Genomic DNA, 23157 nt, shown 5'->3' with positions numbered 1-23157 from the left:
GGGGTTTATATACTACTGGAGGAGCACACAGGGGTCTATATCCAAGTGGGAGAGCACACAGGAGGTCTATATCCAAGTGGGGGAGCACACAGGGGGGCTAAATACCCCTGAGGGAGCACACAGGGGACCTATATACTAGTGGGGGAGCACACAGGGGGTATATACACAATTGGGGGCAGCACACAGGGGGTCTATATACAACTGGGGCAGCACACAGGAGGTCTATATACTTCTGGGGGAGCACATAGGGGGCTATATATAACTGGGGGAACACACAGGGGTCTATATACTACTGGGGAAAGCAAACAAGGGGTATATACTACTGGGGGCAGGACACAAGGGGTATATACTATTGGGGGCAGCACACAAGGAGTATATATTACTGGCGGTAGCGCACAAGGGGTATATACTACTGGGGGCAACACACAGCGGTCAATTGTTTTGGAACTCGTGTCGAGGGGGGGCCCCAGACATAACTTCGCTTGGGGCCCCAGAAATGCCAAGACCGCCCCTGCTTAGCCATGACTAAGGGTGCTTACTCATACCTCCCAACTTTTTATATAGCCAAAGAGGGACACTTGTGGTCACTCTAGGAAAATTTTTACAGACGTTTCTAAACTTTGTATTTCAAGGATGCAATCACACATACAGGATCAGCTGCAGGTTGATGCATTTAGTTACACTGATATCTGCAGCAGATCATGTATATATGAATGCATCCTTAGGTCCCATTCACACATTAGTAACCCTATCTGTAATTACGGACCCGCAACTGCGGACAGGATTACGGATGTGTTTTAGTAACTGTCCGCATTTGCAGAGACCCACTGTCATATAGGTGACACGGACGCACAATGGCTTAATCATTGTTTTGTGGCACGGATCATGGCCCCAAAACAGATCCGTAACACCTACAGGTGTGTGTATGGGGCCATATGAACTGCAGGTGTGACTGGGACCATAATGTCACATGTCCAACTTGCGCCACATGATGGAATAATATGCATGTTTAGGTCTATTAGTTTATTAATGCCAGTCTAATTCCTAGGTCAAAAAGAGGGACATGTAAGGGACAAAGAGCGACAGAGAGACGTGGGTCAAAAGTAAGGACTGTCCCTCCAAAAGAGGGACACTTGGGAGGTATGCTTACGGCATCTGAAACGCCTTGGCGTTTTTCTGGGGGTAGTATCACGGTGTGTCTACTGTAGAAAGGATATGAATAAATTTAATTGAATTCATCATTTCCTGCAAGCTGAACTTTCTGTTCATTTATGCAAGTTTCTTGCACCTGTTGGGAGTGTAAGCCTGTGCTAGCAGCGCAACGTCTCAGGGTAAGGGTACAAACACACACACCATATACGCAGCGTATTTACTGCTGCGATAAGCAGCAAATACGCAGCAGATTAGATCTAAATAACTGAACACAGCATCAGATCTGCTGCGTATCTGCTGCGTATACCGTGTGTGTGTTTGTACCCTTAGGGTACAAACCCACTTGGCGGGTCTGCAGCGAGTCTCCATGCTGCGTTTTTGCAGCGAGACTCGCTGCAGATCCCGGCCCTATACTTTTAATGGCAGACAAACACGCAGCAGGGATGTACATCCCTGCTGCGAGTTTGTCTGCAGCCCACCCCATTAACCCCCCGGCCGCCGGAGCTGATACTTCACCTGATCCCTGCTCCGGCGGTTCCCGATGTCTTCAGCAAGCCGGAGCGGGGACCAGGTGAAGTATATGCTCCAGCCAGCCGCCCGCAGCCCCGGCCGCCCGATCGTCCCCCCCCCCGCAGCCCCGGCCGCCCGATCGTCCCCCCCCCCCCCGCCGCCCCGGCCGCCCGATCGCACACACGCCCCCCCCGCAGCCCCGGCCGCCCGATCGCCCCCCCCGCAGCCCCGGCCGCCCGATCACACGCCCCCCCGCAGCCCCGATCGCACACACGCCCCCCCCCCCCCCCGCAGCCCCAACCGCTCGATCGGGGGGGCGTGCGATCGGTGCTGCGGGGGGGGCGTGCGATCGGGCGGCCGGGGCTGCGGGGGGGGGGGGGGGGGCGATCGGGCGGCCGGGGCTGCGGGCGGCTGGCTGGAGCATATACTTCACCTGGTCCCCGCTCCGGCTTGCTGAAGACATCGGGAACCGCCGGAGCCGGGATCAGGTGAAGTATCAGCTCCGGCGGTCGGGGGGTTAATGGGGTTGGCTGCAGACAAACTCGCAGCAGGGATGTACATCCCTGCTGCGTGTTTGTCTGCCATTAAAAGTATAGGGCCGGGATCTGCAGCGAGTCTCGCTGCAAAAACGCAGCATGGAGACTCGCTGCAGATCCGGCAAGTGGGTTTGTAACCTTACGCTACAAACACACACAGCAAATACGCAGCAGATTTGATACTTTGTTCAGTTATTTAGATCTAATCTGCTGCGTATCGCAGCAGTAAATACGCAGCGTATATGCCGTGTGTGTTTGTACCCTAAGCAGGCATTTTTTTCTGTTTTCATCTTCATTCAGGGCTAGTATAGTGGTATTGTCCAGTCACTGTATGGTGAGGGTAGTAGTCATGGTATTATTTGTCCTGTATATGCTGGTATTATATATAGTAATATTTAATTAAAGGGAACCTGTCACCCCCCCGTGCCGGGGTGACAGGCTCCTGACCCCCCGCTACAGCCCCCTATACTCACCTGATCCCGTTTCTGGATCCAGTCGGGTCACAGAGATCTCAGCTGCTGCAGCCCGGCGCGCGCGCTGAGAGATGAGTCCAACGCTCATAGAGAATGACAGGAGAGTCCAGCGCTCCGTCATTCTCTATGAGCGTTAGACTCATCTCTCAGCGCGCGCGTCGGGCTGCAGCGGCTGAGATCTCCGTGACCCGGCGGGACCCATCGGGATCAGGTGAGTATAGGGGGCTGTAGCGGGGGGTCGGGAGCCTGTCACCCCGGCATGGGGGGGTGACAGGTTCCCTTTAATATAGTGGATTTTTTTCAGTGACTATAGAGCATAAGTGTCAAACTGCGGCCCTCCAGCTGTTGCAAAACAAAATTGTATGAAAAGAATGCGTGTGCTCAACCGTGTTCTATATGGAAAGTAATTAAGTAGGTCACGAGTGCACTACCTGTGTTGCACTTATGGACCAAAAAATAACAGAATAAGAAATGGTAGGCTCTCAAGAAACTTCCTCACATGAATAAAATTAATAATAATACGTTTTATTTAAAAATAAAAATAAAAAAACTTTTAAATATATGTATATATTATATTTCTTTTAACCCCTTAAGGACCGGGCCAATTTCATTTTTTGCGTTTTTGTTTTTTCCTCCTTGTGCTTAAAAGGCCATAGCACTTGTATTTTTACCTAGAAACCCACATGAGCCCTTATTTTTTGCGTCACTAATTGTACTTTGCAATGACAGGCTAAATTTTTTCATAAAGTACACTGTGAAACCAGAAAAAAATTGTGTGGTGAAATTGAAAAAAAAATGCATTTTGTTTATTTGGGAGGTATTTGTTTTTACGCCATTCGCCCTGGGGTAAAACTGACTTGTTATATCTGTCTGTCAAGTCGTTATGATTACAATGATATATAACATGTATAACTTTTCTTTTATCTGATGGCCTGTAAAAAATTCAAAACATTGTTAACAGAAATATGTTCCTTAAAATCGCTCCATTCCCAGGCTTATAGCGCTTTTATCCTTTGGTCTATGGGGCTGTGTGAGGTGTCATTTTTTGTGCCATGATGTTTACTTTCTCTCAGTACCTTGATTGCGCATATACGACTTTTTGATCGCTTTTTATTACAATTTTTCTGGATTTGATGAGCAAAAAAAAATGCGCAAGTTTTGCAATTTGTGATTTTTTCACGCTTACATCGTTTACCATGCGAGATCAGGAATGTGATTAATTAATAGTTCAGGCGATTATGGACGCAACGATAGCAAACCTGACATCTACCTAACATTGTCAGCAGTTTGGAATCCGAGTTGCAGCTGAATGATTCATTTTAATTTATTTAAAAATAAATAAATACAAGAGACACAAAACGCTTCCGCATTCCATGCATAGTAAGGCTATGTTCACACTACGTAAAAGTACGGCCGTTGTTGCCATCGGCAACAACGGCCGTACTTTTTGCGGAGCGCAACAAAACCTTATCTGGTATGGGATCCCGGCCGGAGTGTATACACGTTGTACACGCTCCGGCCGGAATCCCATACGTGGCCGCAAATAACTGACATGTCAGTTTTCTGCGGCCGGAATTCAGTGAATTTCGGCCGCAGAAAGCCCTGTCAGTTCACACAGTGAAGCGAGCGGCTCCGTTTGCTTCACTGTGTGCCATGGGAAGCTCTGATGCGGGTGCGCGCTGATACTTAAGTACCGGCCGCGATGATCCGGGCACAGACCAGCCTTTCCGTGACCTGGCCGGGGTCACGGAACGGCCGGTCTGATACGTAGTGTGAACATAGCCTAAAAAGAGCAGCTCTGAAGCACAAACTGCTGCTTTAACAGGTAATTTACTCTACAATGGAGGAGAACAGGAGCATTCATAAGCACTAGGGTTGATAATGTGACCAGAGACGCATTTTCCTCTTATACAGTTCAATGATTACCAACTTATCCTTCCTGTTTAATCTACCTATAATGTAAGTGAGGTGTTTGCCATGAGGCTCGATGTCCCAGGTGATGTTATTGAGTCTGATCTATAATAAACAATGTATATTCCAGTGCATCATCCTGTGCCAGTCATGTGTCAGTACGTCTTACTGGTATCTATAATTGCAGGGTGGCATTAACAAGCAGAGACACATACTGTACGCTACGACCATGTGACTACTGATGCAACGGGAACAGATGGAGCAGCCTTTGATGTAACATAGCTTACCTATCTACACACCCCTTAGTTAATAGAGAGATGGGGCCTGGGTGTTCAGAGGATCTAGAAAGAACATCTCTTATTCTGCAGGACTCTTTGTTCCCATTAGGGATGGTCCGAACCTGCTGATGTTCGGGTTTGTACGAACCCGGACTCTCGGCAATGATTCCCGCTGTCTTAATCCTCTGTGCAGAGGGTGGATACAGTGGGAGGACCGCCTGGAAAACTGGGATACAGCCACAGCCATAGGCTGTATCCCAGTTTTCCAGGCGGTCTTCCCGCTTTATCCACCCTCTCCATGGAGGTTTAAGACAGCGGGAATCAATGCCGAGAGTCCGGGTTCGTACGAACCCGATCCTCGGCAGGTTCGGACCATCCCTAGTTCCCATACATTACACAGACAGTCCACTGATTTTAATGGGAAATTAAAAGTGCCAGGTCCACAAATTTTCCAGCAGAACATTACATAAAGCATCACACTGCCTCCTCCGGCTTGTGACAAAGCAAAAGGCCTTATTCCTGTGTTTCACACGGAACACGGACGTGGAAGTCCTGTACCACAGTCTCGACCCCCCCCCCCCTTATAAAGTAGGGGCCATGTCGCATAAGAGGGTACATCTATGTTGAGCTGGCAGAGTGGTGTAGTGCAGGCTTGCTGGACGTTGCGGTACCCCACTGCGGCATGAGGTACGCATGCTTTCCTCAGGACCACAAACACTGCGACCAATATTAGTTATCCTACCATGCAGTGTGTTGCCAGTGGACATTAATCACACAGGTGTTTGGGGGTTTTTTTTGTTTTTTTTTAATAACCCTAAACTTTATTAGCAGTTTTATGAAGTACAATTCAGTAAAATACAGTCCTTGTTCACAAGGTGCAAATAAAAGTGACTAGTATACTATAATTGCTGGTTTTGTTGAATGTGTCTTGTGTATAATGTCCTGTACAGTATATAATGCTGCTCTGTAATGTCCTGTACAATATTTCTGTTCTGTACTGTAGTGATTACACTGGGCACATTTCAATGTAATATATGAGTATTATAGGTAATTATTGGTGGCTGCTGGAACCTATTATACACATTTACATTATTTTCTATGTGAAGACACTGCATGATTCTCAGACTGCTCGGTTCTCAAACTGCCTTCCTGAACCAATTAAAGGACAACTCCGGCGCTGATAAAAAAAAAAAAAACTGAACTGAAGTTCCAGTTGGTGTCTTCATTTTTTCTTCAATTCCTGGTTTGGCCTTTCCCATGATGCACTTTGTCTCCTGTGATGTCTAACTGACTCTCTAGAACTGTAAGATGGCTTACAGCTTGCTCAGCCAATCAGAGCTGGGCAACCAGGGTCATCTGACAAAGAGGCTGGCCTAGACAAGTTTCCCTCTTGATGATGTCTTTGTCACAAAATGGCTGCCACAGAACAGCCTGGGGTCAACAGTCATTAGGTAAGAATGATTTTACTTCACTTCCTGGTGAGGGGTTGCGGGAAGAAAAGATAGGGAAGGGGGGCAGATAGCTGATTGAAGCATATTACAAAGTTATATAACTTTGTAATTTGTTTCAATTACTGGTAAAAAGCTTTTCACCGGAGTTGTCCTTTAAGTTTGAGTACCACGGTAACACTGTATTTGATCTCTGCCTGTCCCTGAATGGCTTCACCATATCCATTAGGCTGGCAATGTTGGAGCTAGGTAGGGAAGGGGGGGGTTTAAGTTATGGGAATGGAAAATTGAGGACCCTTTTACCTTTTGTCCTGCAACCCAATAGAGAACCTGTAAATAGGCCCATACCTTTCATAGGCCTGGGGGGGTCTATGGGGACCCAGTACTAGGGTACATTGTAATTGCTACCTCTGTAACCCCTACGGCTACACAGCAGAACTCAGTGCATCAAGCCTGTACCTAACATGAATTCAGAGCACAGGTTAAATAAAAGGGGCAGCAGATAGATATAAAAGCTAAAAATGACTAAAATTGTTTACAATTTATAAAAGTATAAAGCATAAAAATTAAGAAAATACATAGAATGTTAGGATGATGCAAGCTGTTTTTTGATGCAATCCCCTCACATATGACAGTCTCCTTTAAGGTTACATATTCATCAACCACAGTTCTATTTCCACTTCTGCACAGTGTGGGGTGGCCACATCCCTGGAAGACTTCTCTGCTTGTAAAATATTCTGGGGATAAAAAAAAAAGAAAGAAAAATAATAACACAAAAATTATCTAATGTACTATATGTGTGCACTCCATTAGACAGACATTGATATTTTATAAGGCTATGTTCACACAGCGTATAATACCGTCTGTTGCATAGCAACAGATGGTGTTATACTGCAGGACGTTGAGCGACATTAGGGACATTCCTGCAGCCGATACTACTGTATCGGCTGCAGGAACATTATTTTTTTACAGTTGACTTTCTGGCACCGTTGGGTGTGCCGGCAAATCAATTAACCATTCACTACAATGTAAAGTACGGCCGCCTTTACTAATTGTGGAATCACCTTTCCTCCAAGTGAGGTAACCATCACTGCTATTACTCTGCCTTGCCTTGTCAAGAGTAAGGGCCCCTATTACACCAACAGATATCTGAAAGATTTCTGCAGCCAAAGCCAGGAATGGATTTGAAAAGAGGAAAAGTCTCAGTCTTTCCTTTATGACATGTTCCCAGTTTATAGTCTGTTCCTGGCTTTGGCTGCAAAAATCTATCAGATAATCTGTTGGTTTAATAGGGCCTAACAGTTGTTTCAGATAACTGTACAGAAAGATGACTAGTATAACTTGACTTATATCCTTCAATGAACAACAGTTTTACCTATGCAAACACCAAAGCCTCATTCACACACCCATAGTGCAGTCCGCGACCGGGGCCCACACTACGAATGTGCATCCTTTGTGCTCCGTGCTTTACAGAGCACCACATTCCCACTTCATTACCCTAGCGATCTCCAAAAACGGTCCGCATTACATGCCCAGATTTTTTGCGGCACGGATCGCGGCCCCGTATACACGTACGGACGTGTGAACGGGGCCATTGAATAACATTGGCTTTATGTTGCAATGGCAATTGCGGACAGAACAACGGACGTGTGCATTAGGCCCAACTCTAGCTGTCAGATTTTGCTGAGCTCAGCTCCAGATTGGGTGGGACTGACTGTGTTGATGCCTCACTTATTTATCAAACACACTCAGAAGTTACAGTACTATGGAGAACATTATAGAGCAGTGCTGAGCAGTGAAGTGTGACTCCAGCACTGAGGGGACATAGACTAGTAGCAGTAGCATCTCTAGTTCTCTATAGCTGCTCCCCTTGCACATCCCCACCCCTCTCCGAAATTCTATAGACAAAAGCTATAACCTTCTCTCTCAGTGATGCTATCTGTCTGTATTTCTGCTGGTCTGAAGATGGATTTTAAAGCAAAGTAAGAGATCATGATCACTGCAGAATGCTTAAAAACGTCTATCTCCTGAGTCCCAAGGATAAATCTTAAAGGGGACCTATCAGCAGGTTAGACAAATCTAATGTTCCCCTGCAGTTAGTGGTTGAATCCACTGCCCTGGGCACCGTTAGGAGCACTGCTCCGCCCCCAAATCACTCCTTCAAATGCTGATCAATGCAGTGGGCGGGCCAGATCGGTGCGATTGGGGTGGGGCAGTGCTCCCTACATTTCTCCGGGCCATGGATTCAACTACTAAATGCACAGGAACGGTGCCAAGGAGGAAGGTAAGAGACATACCTTCCTCCTCGGGGCCCTGTGTGCATTAGGGGCCTATCAGCAGGTTAGTTTAGTATAACCTGCTGATAGCACAGCACCTCTTGCACACCGTTTATATGAAATCGAGGGATTCGTGGGTCCCATCAAGTGCGAGGTGCGACTACTACACCCCATATAGTTACAAGCCAGCCAATAATTACCGTCTTTCTGTTCGGATGAGTAAGAAATACACTGTGTCGCCTTTCCAGTACAAGCTATGTAGTCCAGGCCCGTACAGATACCATATGTTTTATAATAACACGATTGGCATAAGATTCCATTCACTGTATTATTTTCTAAAGGCACTGGAAAAAATATTACATATAAAGAGTCACTACAAGATAAATCATTATCACATATTGCTTCAATAACAAAAATATAGGGCATCTTGTTAGGCAATGAACGCAAGATGGTGGGTATGATTGTAGTCACTAAATAACGCCTGAATCCTCTGACAACAACTGTTTCATATCTCAGGTTGTCTCAGAAGTTGATATTTTTGTCCCATGAACCTGCTATACACATCATCAGCCTGGAGTTATTTGCAAAGATACTGATCTTCTGGGTTCACTTACTAAAAAAAAAAAAAACTTAAAAAGAATAAGTGAACCCATTGTTTGGATTGTTCTGACTGTTTCTTAGACACATTGTACTTTAATTTAGGGGTTAATTTTGGTCCATACATTATGAAGATAATTCTATGAAAGGTTGCACCAGCCGTAATGATTTTTTTAGAGACCAATTCAGTTCTAGGCTATGTTCACACTATGTAAAAGTACGGCAACAACGGCCGTACTTTTGGCGCGGTAGAACAATGCCTGTTTCTTTATGGGATCCCGGCTGGAGCGTATACACATCGTATACACTCCGGACAGGATCCCGTGCAGCCCCTCAAATAACTGACATGTCAGTTTTCTGAGGCCGCAATTCAATGAATTGCGCCTGTAGGAAGCCCTGTCAGTTCACACAATGAAGCGAGCGGCTCCGGCCGCTTGCTTCACTGTGTGCTATGGGAAGCTTTGATGCGGGCACACGCTGATGCGCCCGCATCAGAGCTCTGCGGCCGAAAAGATGATCCGGCCAGAGACCAGCTGTTCCGTGACCCGGCCGGGGTCACAGAACGGACGGTCTCTTACGTAGTGTGAACATAGCCCTAAAGTGGATCTAAAAAACACCCCATATTGCTAATAAAATTAAAGGTGTTATCCAGAAATAGAAAGAGCATAGCCACTTTAGTTCAAAAACAGCACCGCCCTGTCCTTAGGTTGTGTATGGTATTACAATTCGGCTCCATTCTCCTCACTTGAACGGAGCTGCAAAACCCCACACCCAAACTGAGGAAGAAATCAGCCATGTTTTTCAAAGCCTGGACAACCCCTTTAAATTAATTTAAAAAAATGAAGAAGAATATTAGGTATAGACCTTACAGGTGTTTTTGGCTACATGGTACAGCGAAACCCCCATTTTAGAAACAACACCCCTCTGTCATGGAGTTTTGGGAACATTTTAACCCCAGTGGTGATTTCCAAACATAAATGAGCAACAGACGATGCCAAGTGAAAATCACAATCTTTCACACAGCTATGCCATTATAGTATTTTGGATGCACTACAGGGCCCAAAGGAAAGATGAGAAAATGGAGGAAAGCGCTTGACGTGATGGGCAGTGGCCTGGCTACCATGGAGGCAGACCACACAACTGCTACAGGGCCTGAGCACCAGTTTCTGCTTAACCCCTTATGTACTGCAGTGTGTACGTGACACAAACTTTACATACATTCTGCAACACATAAAAGGGTAAAAAAGCAGAAGACAATGAGATCTTTGTTTCACTGCTTCTGCATGGGTGACCCCTGACCTACGTTCTTTGTCTGCCAGCTGCCCACAAGTAGAAAAAATGTGCTGGGCTCTGTGTGGAGGTCAGGGGTCATTAGTGCAGGAACAGTGAAGCAGAGATTTCCTTTTCTTCTGCTCTTTAAGGGTATGTTCACACTACAGAATCTGTGAGGAATTTAAAGCTGAGTTTGTGCTGCAGAAATTCTGCCTGTCCCATTGATTCCATGAGATTTGTCAAGCTCAGTCTGCCATCCACCCAAAGAACTATCTATCTATCTATCTCCTATCTATCTATCTATCTATCTATCTATCTCCTATCTATCTATCTATCTACCTACTATCTCCTATCTATCTATCTATCTATCTATCTATCTATCTATCTATCTATCTATCTCCTATCTATCTATCTATCTATCTATCTCCTATCTATCTATCTATCTATCTATCTATCTATCTATCTATCTATCTATCTCCTATCTATCTATCTATCTCCTATCTATCTATCTATCTATCTATCTATCTATCTATCTATCTCCTATCTATCTATCTATCTATCTATCTCCTATCTATCTATCTATCTATCTATCTATCTATCTATCTAGTCTTTATAAAGCCATACAATTATAATAGATACATTATAGATATACTTACAGGTTGGTATTGGAGGAATACAATTATTACTATAGCAGCAGGTGACATTTTTGGTCATGTCCTTCTCACCAGTGGTTATGGACCCCACACTGTTACACTCTGAAGAAAATCCACATCTCTTCATAATTCCTGTATGGTTCTTGGTTCCTGATATAGAATAAAAAACAATACATTAGTGGTGCTCATCTACCTTCCTGGTCCTTAAAATTGTATCCCCAATTAAAAAAGGTATCCTCTATGGACATGATAGGGAGTAATGAGCTGATCCTCTGACCACTGGCCATGTTAAATGGAGATTGGGGTAAACAATCCTACTATTTGTGTTGCTGTATCTGAGATTTAAGTCCCATTTACATGGGGCCGATTATCGCTAATGTTAGGACCACTCATTCACCCGATAACCATCCATCTTTTGATCTTTTGTACAGCAGGTAAAATCATAGTTATCAGCCTGGTCTGAACAGGAGCTGAAGCAGCACAAAATGATATAACCAGCAACTGGGTCCTTTAACCTCTTAAGGTCAAAGCCAATTTTCGTTTTTGCGCTTTTGCTTTTTCCACTTTATGTTTAAAAGTCCATAGCGCTTGCATTTTTTCATCTAGAGACTTATATGTGCGCTTATTTTTTGCGAAACCAATTGTACTTTGTAATGACAGGCATTATTTTTTCATAAAATATGCTGCGAAACCGGAAAAAAATCATTTGCGCTGTCACATTGAAAAAAAAAAGGAATTTGTTTTGATTTCGAGGAGTTTTGCATTTACGCCGTTTTCCCTATGGTAAAACTGACTTGTTGTGCATGTTGCGCAAGTCATTCCGATTACAACGATATATAACATGTATAACTTTTATTTTATCTGATGGCTTTTAAAAAATTCAAACCATTGTTAACAAATATATGTCCCTTAAAATCGCTCCATTCCGAGGCTTATAGCGCTTTTATCCTTTGGTCTATGGGGCTGTGTGAGGTGTCATTTTTTGCGCCATGATGTGTTCTTTCTATCGGTACCTTGATTGCGCATATACGACTTTTTGATCGCTTTTTATTACATTTTTTCTGGATTTGATGCGACCAAAAATGCACAATTTTGCACTTTAGAATTTTTTTTGCGCTGACGCCGTTTACCGTGCGAGATCAGGAATGTGATAATGTAATAGTTCGGGCAATTACGCGCAGGGCGATATAAAATATTTTTGTTTATTTATTAATTTATATTTATAAAATGGGAAAAGGGGGGTGATTTGGACTTTTATTAGGGGAGAAGATTTTTTATTAATAAAAAAAACTTTTTTATTGGTGACTTGTATGTACACAGCACTGATCTTTCATAGAGATCAATGCTCTGTATATACACAGCAAAGATCCATTTGATTGGTGACAGATTGCTTTGGCCTGCTGCAGGCCACAACAATCTATTGCCGAGCTGGGATCAGTGCCATTGCGACGCTGAGGCCCGAGACGGGCAGAAGAACGGATCTCAACCCCCCCCCCCAACCCCCCGCGATCGCGGGGGGAAGATCCGTCCCACTAGACACCAGGGATACGAAGTGTAAAGCACTTCAGTGCAGCTGTCAGGTTTGACAGCCCGCGCCGGCTAATAGAGGCGCTCCCCGGCTGCAGATCACAGCCGGGAGCAGTCCCCTCTCTGAACTCCCCCCGCGGCACCATGACGTACCAGGTACGTCATGGGTCGCTAAGGGGTTAATAGACTACAACAAGCGATTATCGACCATACTTGGCAGATTACAGGTCGCCCCGGCAGATAATCGTTTCTTGTAATAGTGCATGTTAAAGGACCACAACCACAATGTTGGCTGATCATGGTGTTTCAACATGTTGAAACGACCCGATCATGTCAGAGATGGTCTACTGTATGTTATTCCATGTAATAGAAGCTGACTTTAGTGGGCCGCCTAGATGATCTACGGATCATCCAGGCAGCCCCTCCCGCAGCCTCTGGGCGCTCTTCCTACTCACTGTCTGTGCGTGTAATTGTACAGGCAGCGAGCAGGGAACGAGGAGAAAACGAGCGCTGACCTGCTGACCTGTTCAAAGTAAGCCATCAGGGCGGCACTATTTATGTCTTTGTTACGGGTCTAAAGGGTTAGAGACAGCGGTTAGAGAAGTTTGCTTTGTGCTAATGTGCTCTGCTGCAACTCAGTCTACCTGCTATAGCAGCAAATTCAAGTATCTTTAAAGGAAAACGCTAACTGACCAACTCCCAAGCTAACGCACCTTGTGAACAGCAATTTGTGTATTGGCTGTACTGTGTCTTTAAGAACTGTTCAAGTAAAGTTATATGATCTGCAACTATCCCTGTCTCTGTGTGCTTAACTTGCATACTATACCACTGCACTCCCCTAGGTCACCACAGGTTCTACTTCAGATCATTTCTAAGAGTTCACAATATTTTTCGTACATGGCGCCAATAACTGCACATACAGATTCTACATGTATACATGTATATACTCACCTTGTGTGGTACGTAAGATTATAGTCAAACATGCATCTTTTTCTGGGGAACAATTAACAATCCGGTCACAATTTACCCCGTAACACTCTTTGCAGGACAAGTAGTTTGCTGTAAAGTAAGGAAAATAACTGGGTGCAAAAGAAAAAAAAACATCAAGCGTAAAATCTGTATATCATAATCTCTGCCCCTAAACTAATCGTCACAAATTGTATGCATTTCGAGTGTTCCTCTAATTGTAGATGGTGTCATTGCATTAAAAATAAGTTGTTATTATTATTATTATTAATAATAATAATAATAATAAATAAAATTATGTGACCTCAATCCCACGCAGGATGACTTTTTTTTTGTATCTCATTTTATTCCTATTGAACTAAAAAAGTTAAGCAGTTGAAACTAGAGGTAATCGATCCTTCTGAAATTTGTTTAGGTACCCCTTGGTTTGAATCGACCTTCAGATTTCATTTGGATTCTGCATCAGATTTGAAAGTGTTTGTACAGGAGCAGGGACGCCTTTCAGGTGCAGAAGTCCCTGCTCCTATACATTGAGGCTTTGTTCACAAACAGTAAAATGATACCAAAATATGACCGTAACTTTGAAAATAAAACAATGCCAAAGCAGGTCATAAATAATGAGAATGTTCTTTATTCGTATGACCATTATTCTATACTGGGGTGTCAAACTCTGGCCGGCGGAGCAATTATATTTGGCCCACCGAATAAAATCTATATATCTATACTTGTCATAACATAGAAATTAAGTGCTAAGCATGCAATTTCTTTTGCTTCTCCTTGTACCTATCAATTGCCATTTGCCATCTTTACACAATGGGAGAAATTTATCAAGGACCTTGCGCCTATGTTTAGGTAAGTAATTGGATTTTTCTGCCCGTTTTGGTCTAACTTCTATTTTTGAACCAGTGGGTAGAGATTCGCTTTAAAGTGACACTGTCACCCCCTTTTTACATTTTGACTGCTCTCCACAGTTGTAAAGGGTAAATGTTACAGCTTTTATTACTTATTTTATACCACACCTCATGGTGCTTGTTCTTGTAAAAAGTAGTTTTTATCACCTGTGGATTGGTATATGTGGGCGGGGTCTCACAGCCTTTGTGCCACGTCGCTCCGCCCCTAGCACCACTTAGCCCCGTCCCCATCAGTGACGTCATCATCGCATAGGTCCCACCCCCTCAGCAGCCATTGGAAGGGCCAGCCTAAAGCTCTAGGCCCCACCCCCTAGATTGTCCCACACCAATGGCCGCTGAGGCGATGACGTCACTGATGGGGGTGGGGCTAAGTGGCACTAGGGGCGGAGCGATGTGGCACAAAGGTCACAGGTGATAAAAAATACTTTTTACCAGAACAAGCACCATGAGGTATAATATAAAATAAGTAATGAAAGCTGTAACATTTACCCTTTACACCTGTGGAGAGCAGTCAAAATGCAAAAAGGGGGTGACAGTGTCACTTTAAGGTTATGACACACTATAACACACTATACCTACAACAAAATAAACTCACCGACTGGCAGTGAACTTGTCTTGTTTGCATTTTCACAAGATAGCGTTACAGGTCTTAGCATATTGTCATTATTCCAAAACGATTCACCAATGAGAGGGTGCACACGACAGTAGGTAACAGAGGCGCAGCCAGATAATGCCACCTTAGATATCACAGCTGCTTGGAAAAAAAAGAAAACTACAGGATTAGCAAAATTAAACGTCGACTTTAAATGAGAGAAACAAACAAACAAATGGCGCTTCAGATGATACAGTCGCCATATATTAAATAATTTTTAAAAAAGTGTTCGGAGAGTCACAGATAGGTGGCGCTGCAGCTACGCAAACCACACTACAAGATGGCAACAGACGCCTGTTGATCCCCTTGCCGTATCTCAGTTTTTGGTGCTGAAGTTAAAAGTGATCAATCAGACCATCATATTCCAGAAAAAAAAATGTGACGTATATGAGCTCTACCCCTGTTATCATATTGTGGCATATCCTAGCGATATATCGGAACATACCCCTTTAATTAAAGGGGTTGGCCACTTTATAGTAAAATAGGTCAGTACAAAGTATTAGTAAGTGTACTCTCTGTATATACTGACAGCAGCTCCCTGTGTACCTCATGGAGCTAAAATCAGCCTCCCCTTCACCAGGCTGGGCTGCCCTGCTCTGTTTTGTTTCAGTCCATAAAATTGCCGACATGGAGGAGCATGTGACCATGCCCTGTCCCCTGTGTCCTCCATAGACATATACAGGCTCAGTGGTGGACACTGGGGGGCGGGGCCTGGTCACATGCTTCTCCATGTCAGCAATCTTATGGACCAAAACACCACAGAGCAGGGCAGCCCAGCCTGGAGGAGGGGAGTCTGATGTTAGCTCCATGAGGTACACAGGGAGCTGCTGTCAGTATATACAGTGAGTACATTTACTAATACTTTGTACTGACCTATTTTACTATAAAGTGGCCAACCCCTTTAACCTCTTAAGGACATAGGACGTACCGGTACGTCCTATGTCCTCACTTGCACTTCAAAGCGGGGCCGCGCGGCGGCCCCGCTTTGAAGTGCCGCGATCCCGGGTGCCGCGTGTAGCCCGGGACCGCTGCTATTAGCGGGCACGGTCTGATCGCCGTGCCCGCTAATTAGCTAATCGGAGGCAGCTGTCAAAGTTGACAGCTGCCTCCGATTACCGGAGGCAACGTTTCCCTGGTGTCTAGTGGGGGAGATCGCTCCTCCGGGACCTTGTCCCGGAGGAGCGATCTCCGTTACTGATGCCGGCCGGGGACGCGTCCAAGATGGCGCCGTCCTCGGCTCGGCACTCGTTCGTTTTCGGCTGCAGCAGCCGAAAGCAAACGAGTGCCGATCTCATGGATCTCTGCAGCATATCTATGCTGCAGAGATCTCAATGAGAGATCCAAGTGTATATACTAGAAGTCCCCCAGGGGGGCTTCTAGTATATGTGTAAAAAAAAAAAAAAAGTGTTGTTTATAGTAAAAAGCCCCCTCCCCTAATAAAAGTCTGAATCACCCCCCTTTTCCCAGGTTTTAAATAAAAGTAAACAAATAAATAAATAAATAAACATGTTTGCTATCGCCGCGTGCGTAATCGCCCGAACTATTATTAATCACATTCCTGATCTCGTACGGTAAACGGCGTCAGCGCAAAAAAATACCAAAGTGCAAAATTGCGCATTTTTGGTCGCATCAAATCCAGAAAAAATGTAATAAAAAGCGATCAAAAAGACGTATATGGGCAATCAAGGTACCGATAGAAAGATCAAATCATGGCGCAAAAAATGACACCTCGCACAGCCCCATAGACCAAAGGATAAAAGCGCTATAAGCCTGGGAATGGAGCGATTTTAAGGAACGTATATTGGTTAACAACGGTTTGAATTTTTTACAGGCCATCAGATACAATATAAGTTATACATGTTATATATCGTTTTAATCGTAACGACTTGAGGAACATGCATAACAAGTCAGTTTTACCCCAGGGTGAATGGCGTAAAAACACATTTCCCCCAAATAAAAGAAATGCGTTTTTTTTTTCAATTTCACCACACTTCGAATTTTTTTCTGGTTTCGCAGTGTACTTTATGCAAAAATTCAGCCTGTAATTGCAAAGTACAATTAGTGACGCAAAAAATAAGGGGTCATGTGGGTTTCTAGGTGGAAAAATGCAAGTGCTATGGCCTTTTAAACACAAGGAGGAAAAACCGAAAACGTAAAAACGAAAATGGGCCATGTCCTTAAAGGGTTAAGCGAAATGCTGACAATTAATATAGTTTACCATTCAGCTGGATACATGCTGTCTCTCTTCCGGTGCATTTCATCACAGATGTGGGAAAACATTTCTCCAATATGGAAAAACAGGCAGGACAGAGCAGTCCGTTCATTGTAGTATTGTCTGCTGGCACTGAAATAATAGGTGAAGAGGAGGTGTTATTGGTGACAGTCACCATCAGCTAGTAGCAGAGTCCCTTAGCCTCTTATTTATGGTTAGGTTTTGTGATGTAGTTTTTGCATCCAGAATAGAAGACTTATCCTGTTTACTTCCCAGCTGCTTAAAGGGCTTCTCCACTTTTAGACAATCATTTTAATCTGATAACCCGCGTTCGAATGGTCACTGCGAGGGGGGGGAGGAGCGACCTCTTGGTCCGCCAGGTATCTCTAGGACGGAGCCCCGACTCCTTTCTTTTGAATGGAGCCATAGGTCCGCACACGACCTACCACTCCATTCATTCTCTATGGAGCCTCTGTAGTGGGCAAGTATAGATAAATCCTTCCTTTAAACAGTGCCCAATCATATGAATGGATTGTCTTGTCCATACTTAAAGGGGTTATCCAGCATTAAAAAAGCATGCCCACTTTATTTCACAGACAGCACCACTCTTATCTCCAGGTTGGGTGCAGGTTTTATAACTCTGTTCCATTGAAGTAAATGGAGCCTAATTACAAACCACACCTGAGCTGGAGACAAGAGTGGTGCTGTCTCTGGAAGAAAGTGGCCATGTTTTTCTAACGCTGGATAATTCCTTTAAGGTTGATGTGATGGAACCAGTAAAAATAGACACGTAGGGGCGTGGCGGTAGTGGAGGAGAGCGCATGTTAGTTCCTGAGCTCCGCCTACAGGCTTCCTAAAGCACAGCGTTCCTCGCCGATATACTCCCTCCCTGCTTGCCAGATATTGTCGGTGGCTGACGTAACAGCTAGATCGGCACCCGCACACCAACTCCCTCAACCCCCAGCGGCAGTTTAGACCGGTTACTCGCTCCAGACCCCGTCAGAGGCCTAGCCGACCGCGCACCAGAGCAGCCTCGGGCCTTGTGTGACGCACAGCGCACCAGTACAGCGGCACCTCAAGTGACGGCCCCCATTGTACCTGCTGTGGCCGGCCTGACTTTTCTAACCAGTGACCTGCCTGACTTGCCTTGCCTCAGCGAGGGGCTTCGCTCCACAACCCGGACAAGTGCCAGCCTAATCCCCGGTGTCGGCGCCACTCCTGTGGCTGGTACTGTGGAGGTACTGCAGTACCAGCTTCCACTTCCCCTCTGCTACATCTTGAGGGTGACCCAAGCCGGGTGTCAGCCCACCTGCCCAGCGACAAGGAACATTTCCATCCCCACAACATGGAGGGCTCCTCACCATCTCCGCTGGCCCCCACGTTTGCTCCAACAGAGGAGGTGCTGCCATCTTGCTCCCAAACAACCACTACCCTCAGCGACTTACAATGATGGGCAGGAACAGTGGGACTGGAGGAAACATGTTAAGTTTCTTCCTACAAAGTTTGACATGAAAAAATTAGTGGAGAGACTGGAAAGCACATATAATAAGCAACTGGGTACGCTGAAAGCAGAAGTGAAGGCTGTGGAAGCCAAGATGTCTGGTTAATTCTACGAACACTTATAATCTACTACTGTTGACGATATCCAAGCTACCTTAACGGTTCAAGATCGCCTATATCGCCTGCAAAAAGATTCCGAAAACCAGAATAGGCACAATAATATTCACATACAGGGGCTTCCAAAAGCCACTAAAGCAGTAGACCTAATACCTATGCTTCAAGGCGTTTTTTCTTCCCTGCTGAAACGTCCCATAAATGAGGATTTAGAGATAGAACATTGGGTCCCATGCCTATAGATGTGAATAAACCGCATGATGTGATCTGCAGACTTCATCATTACCATTATCAAAGATGAAATTATGAGAGCTGCAAGGCATTTGGATTGCGTGGACTTTGGCGGTGCTCGGCCATCTCTATCAGCTCTAGAGGACTTACCTTTATTCTTAAAGGAACTGGCCTTGCCATAGATGTCTTTGCCAGACTGACTACCCACATCCATACTCCCAACAAGGCAGCCGCCTCGTCGCATAAGACCGACTTCAGATGACGGAGATTGAACATTCATCAGGGAGATTGTCTTATGTTTTCTTGCTTGAGATCTCTTGCTTCTTATATGATGCCAAATGATTTTCTGTCTCATGTCTCCCTGCCTTCTTTTGTGGGGATGAGTTAGGATCTCTGTGTCATGTAGAATAGTTTCTAGGTACAGTGGTACCTTGGTTTAAGAGCAACTTGGCAACTTGGTTTAAGAGCTCACAGTTTGTTTGTTTTTTAATTGTGACTTGGTTTAAGAGCATTGCTTTGGGGTAAGAGCTCCCTGTACTGGGTGGGAGGGGGGAGGGGCATGGTCTGCATAGCGGGGTCTACAGCCCTGTACTCTGACCTAGGAAGTCTCCCTCACCTTCCAAATCATAGCAGATCCACTTCAGGCTGGGGCTTACATCAGGGGACAGGACTGTGGAGGTAATCTCTCCATAGCTGTAACCCCTCTCTCCCCGGACAGAGAGCACTGCATGTATGTGCCCACATCTGTCCTGCTCATTGCTTCATGCTCCCTGCAGTCTCTGGTCGCCCTTGTGTTTCCCATCCTCTCCATTACTGTACAGTAACTTATAATATCACACATTCTGCTGTTTCTGAATGTTTGTTTTATTACTTTTATGTTATTTAGAATAATAAATCTTTTTTTTTTTTTTTGGGGGGGGGGGGGGGAGGGGGATCAATTGTCTGCATTTCTATGATTTCTTATGGGAAAATTTGCTTTGGTTTAAGAGTGGATTTGGATTACAAGCGCGGTCCCGGAACGAATTATGCTCGTAATCCAAGGCGCCACTGTATATTAAAGTTCTTTAGGGGGGCTGTTATCGGGTACAATATGAGTAGTGAAGTTACTATGAGTATAGATTGGCGAGGGGCTGGGTTCTGCTCTTCATTATGTTTTTTATGTTTTCAAATGGGGGGATTAATTTTTTTATTTTATATTTCTTCTCCTCTATCGGCGAGGAATGCCCTAAGAGAGTTTATATTTTGTGATAGTGGGGACCGGCTGCACCTAGCTCTAATACCTTCTTAGTCAGTTTGTCCCCAAATAGGTTGAACACATTTTCTTCTTCCTTTTCCTCTTCTTTTTTGTGCTGTTTGATTTCCTTTCCCGCCCTTTTGTCTTGTTTTGTCCCTTTCCTCTTTCTTGTTACAGGGGCACATTACTGCTGTCTCTTATTATTGGAATCTAATACCTCCTTTTGTCTGTTTGGATAGCTTCCTCAGCCCGTTCAGATATCGGCGGCCTCCATCAAAGTGGCTTTGCTAAACGTGAGATGCTTCAACATTCTGGAGAAGAGGTCACAAGTGACTAACTGTATGCACAGGCAGAAGGTACAAATTTCGCTTTTGCAGGAGATACATTTAAAGACCGGCCATGTCCCAAGATTGAAAAAGTCTCATTATCCTCATTGGATATTTCTTGTAGGGGCCATTTATATATTTAAATAAGTTAATCATATCTCCCCTAAATGTCTCTTCTCGAGACTAAACAAATTTAATTCTTTTAATCTTTCCTTATAACCAAGATGCTCCATTCCCCTTATCAGTTTAGTTGCCCTCCTTTTTAATTTTCCAGTTCTAGAGCATCCATTCTATGAATTGGGTTCCAAAACTAAACAGCATACTTCACCTCATACCCTGTTGGTATTGCAATCTTTTGCACAGTGAGACTGTTTAGATGACAGTGAGGGCCCCAGTCTGATGGCTTAGGCCTTATTCACACGCTCCGTAATCCACAGCTGTCAATGGTGACAGTATTTACACGCCCCCCTGAGGAAGTGGATATTACACAAAATGTGCGTCGGGGAGAAGCACTGACACAGCGTGATAGGGGTGAGTGATTTTATGAGAACTGGCTCGCAGCTCAATATTGGTCCTGGGTTAGGGGAGAGGCTTACTTTTTCCTGTGAGTAGGGAGGCCTGGCCCCTGGTAGTAACCTTATGTTTTGAGCACTGGTTATAACAAGTGTGCATGGCTGCTTGTAGTTGTATTAAATATATACTCATGCCCTGTTGGTATTATTACTTGGAATACTATAATGTAGTGTCCCAGAGCAGGTGTGTCACTACATCCTAGAACAACCTGTCGTCAGGTATTTTTATGTATTCCTATGCTCCTGACTGAAGGTTTGCATTTTACTTTTATGCCACTAGGTGTCTCACTGTTTCTTTGTATCGTGAACAGCTGTAGGTATTACGGCAACTATGCACTTGTTTCTGATCACTGTTCCACCAATCCAGAGTACCACACACCACCACAACCTATCCCATAGTTAGTTCCAGAAACTTCCCCACTAATGGGAGAGAAGTCCCGTCCACCCCTTTCCCTGGAGGTCCTTAGGTGGGAGTCAGATCTAGTTTATTATCAGAGAAAGAGTGTACAAAGAAAGTTGTTCCTGCAGAAGTTTGTTCCGGGGCCTGGATTCGAGGCCAGGTCCTCTTTCAGGGGCTCTATGTCAGATCCAGTCTTCTAATCTAGAGGTGCTGGGAGAAGAGTTCTAGCTAGTTGGTGTATTACAGTACTATACAGTACTAAAGCCTAAAGGTGGGGTGAACTGCCATTGAGGGACACCTTGCCTACGTCTGGGGTGACTATAATTTCAAGTCAGGATGTTCCAGAAACAGAAGGTTTGTCTGCAGTGGAGCAAAGAGCAGCCAAAGCCGAAGTACTCCATTGATCTTTACTCGGCCAACTTGGGAACCTTGAGTGGCTAGCTACGTCCGATTGTGCAAGCCTGGGACTCGTGCTACCCGGACTGGCACTTTGTAATCTGTCTCGTAAACCTTGAGTACGAGTATCTTCTATCAAGATTTCCTACAAGCCTGTGACCTCGACAGAGTTCTGCTACTAAATAGCCTGTTCTACAAATCAAGACCTAGCCAAACCTTCACCTAACCTACTAAACCCAGCTAAAGTATACAGAACCTATCAATATACCTATATACCTCAAGTACCCAGCTCAAGCATTTTTCTTTACAAGAGAAGGACTATACCTATTTTTGATATATTCCACTTTATTGCCAAACTACTGCTATTTTTGTGTATTGCGCTTACGTTTACAGTAAATTTTTCGACTTTCCTCACACATACAATTGTTCTACCTTCCAAGTTGTGTGTCAGTATAACTAGGGGTGGGCATACGACTCCTGGCCACCATGACAAGTGCCTAATCGTTACACCCAGCACCTAGCAACCCCAGGTTACTGCAATAACACTATGGAAGGTTTTCATGTTACCTGCATTTTTATAATGATATAATGAAGGAATATTTTAAGATATAGCCTATTTGTTTTTGTTGATATAGACTGATCGTGGGATTTACAATAAAGAGATTCTTACAATATGAGATTCTTACAATATGGTATAAGAGATTCTTACAATATGGTATAAGATATTATAAGATTGTCCAGTGGAACTAGTGTTTTCAACTCCGGTCTAGTTGTAAAGCAACCAGATAAATCAGGAGCCACCCACCCCACTTCAAAGAACACTAAACAAAACAGTTCCTTAAAGGGGCACTCTGGAAAAAGAAGTTTTCAAATCAGCTGGTGTCAGAAAGTTATACAGATTTGTAAATTCCTACTTTTACAAAACATCAAGTCTTCCAGTACTAATCAGCTTCTGTATGTCCTGCAAAAGTGATGGATTCTTTCCAGTCTAATAAAGTGCTCTCTGCTGC

General features: G+C 44.5%; 1 protein-coding gene across 1 annotated transcript; it reads right to left on the bottom strand.

Annotated features, from left to right (window-relative positions):
* Positions 1 to 6533: 6533 nt before the first annotated feature.
* Positions 6534 to 18290, bottom strand: LOC138768766 (phospholipase A2 inhibitor and Ly6/PLAUR domain-containing protein-like). Its single transcript, XM_069946722.1, has 8 exons — positions 18221 to 18290; positions 17381 to 17506; positions 15106 to 15261; positions 13585 to 13692; positions 11110 to 11256; positions 8785 to 8928; positions 6935 to 7045; positions 6534 to 6553 (listed from the first exon to the last, which is right to left on the bottom strand). Exons 2-8 carry the CDS (start codon positions 17484 to 17486, stop codon positions 6534 to 6536), a joined length of 792 nt encoding a protein of 263 aa, XP_069802823.1. The 5' UTR covers positions 17487 to 17506; positions 18221 to 18290.
* Positions 18291 to 23157: the final 4867 nt, after the last annotated feature.

Source organism: Dendropsophus ebraccatus, chromosome 12 (assembly GCF_027789765.1).
Source record: "Dendropsophus ebraccatus isolate aDenEbr1 chromosome 12, aDenEbr1.pat, whole genome shotgun sequence".
NCBI lineage: Eukaryota > Metazoa > Chordata > Amphibia > Anura > Hylidae > Dendropsophus > Dendropsophus ebraccatus.
Note: the sequence above shows the minus strand (reverse complement) of the source record. Positions and strands in the feature narration are given on the sequence as shown.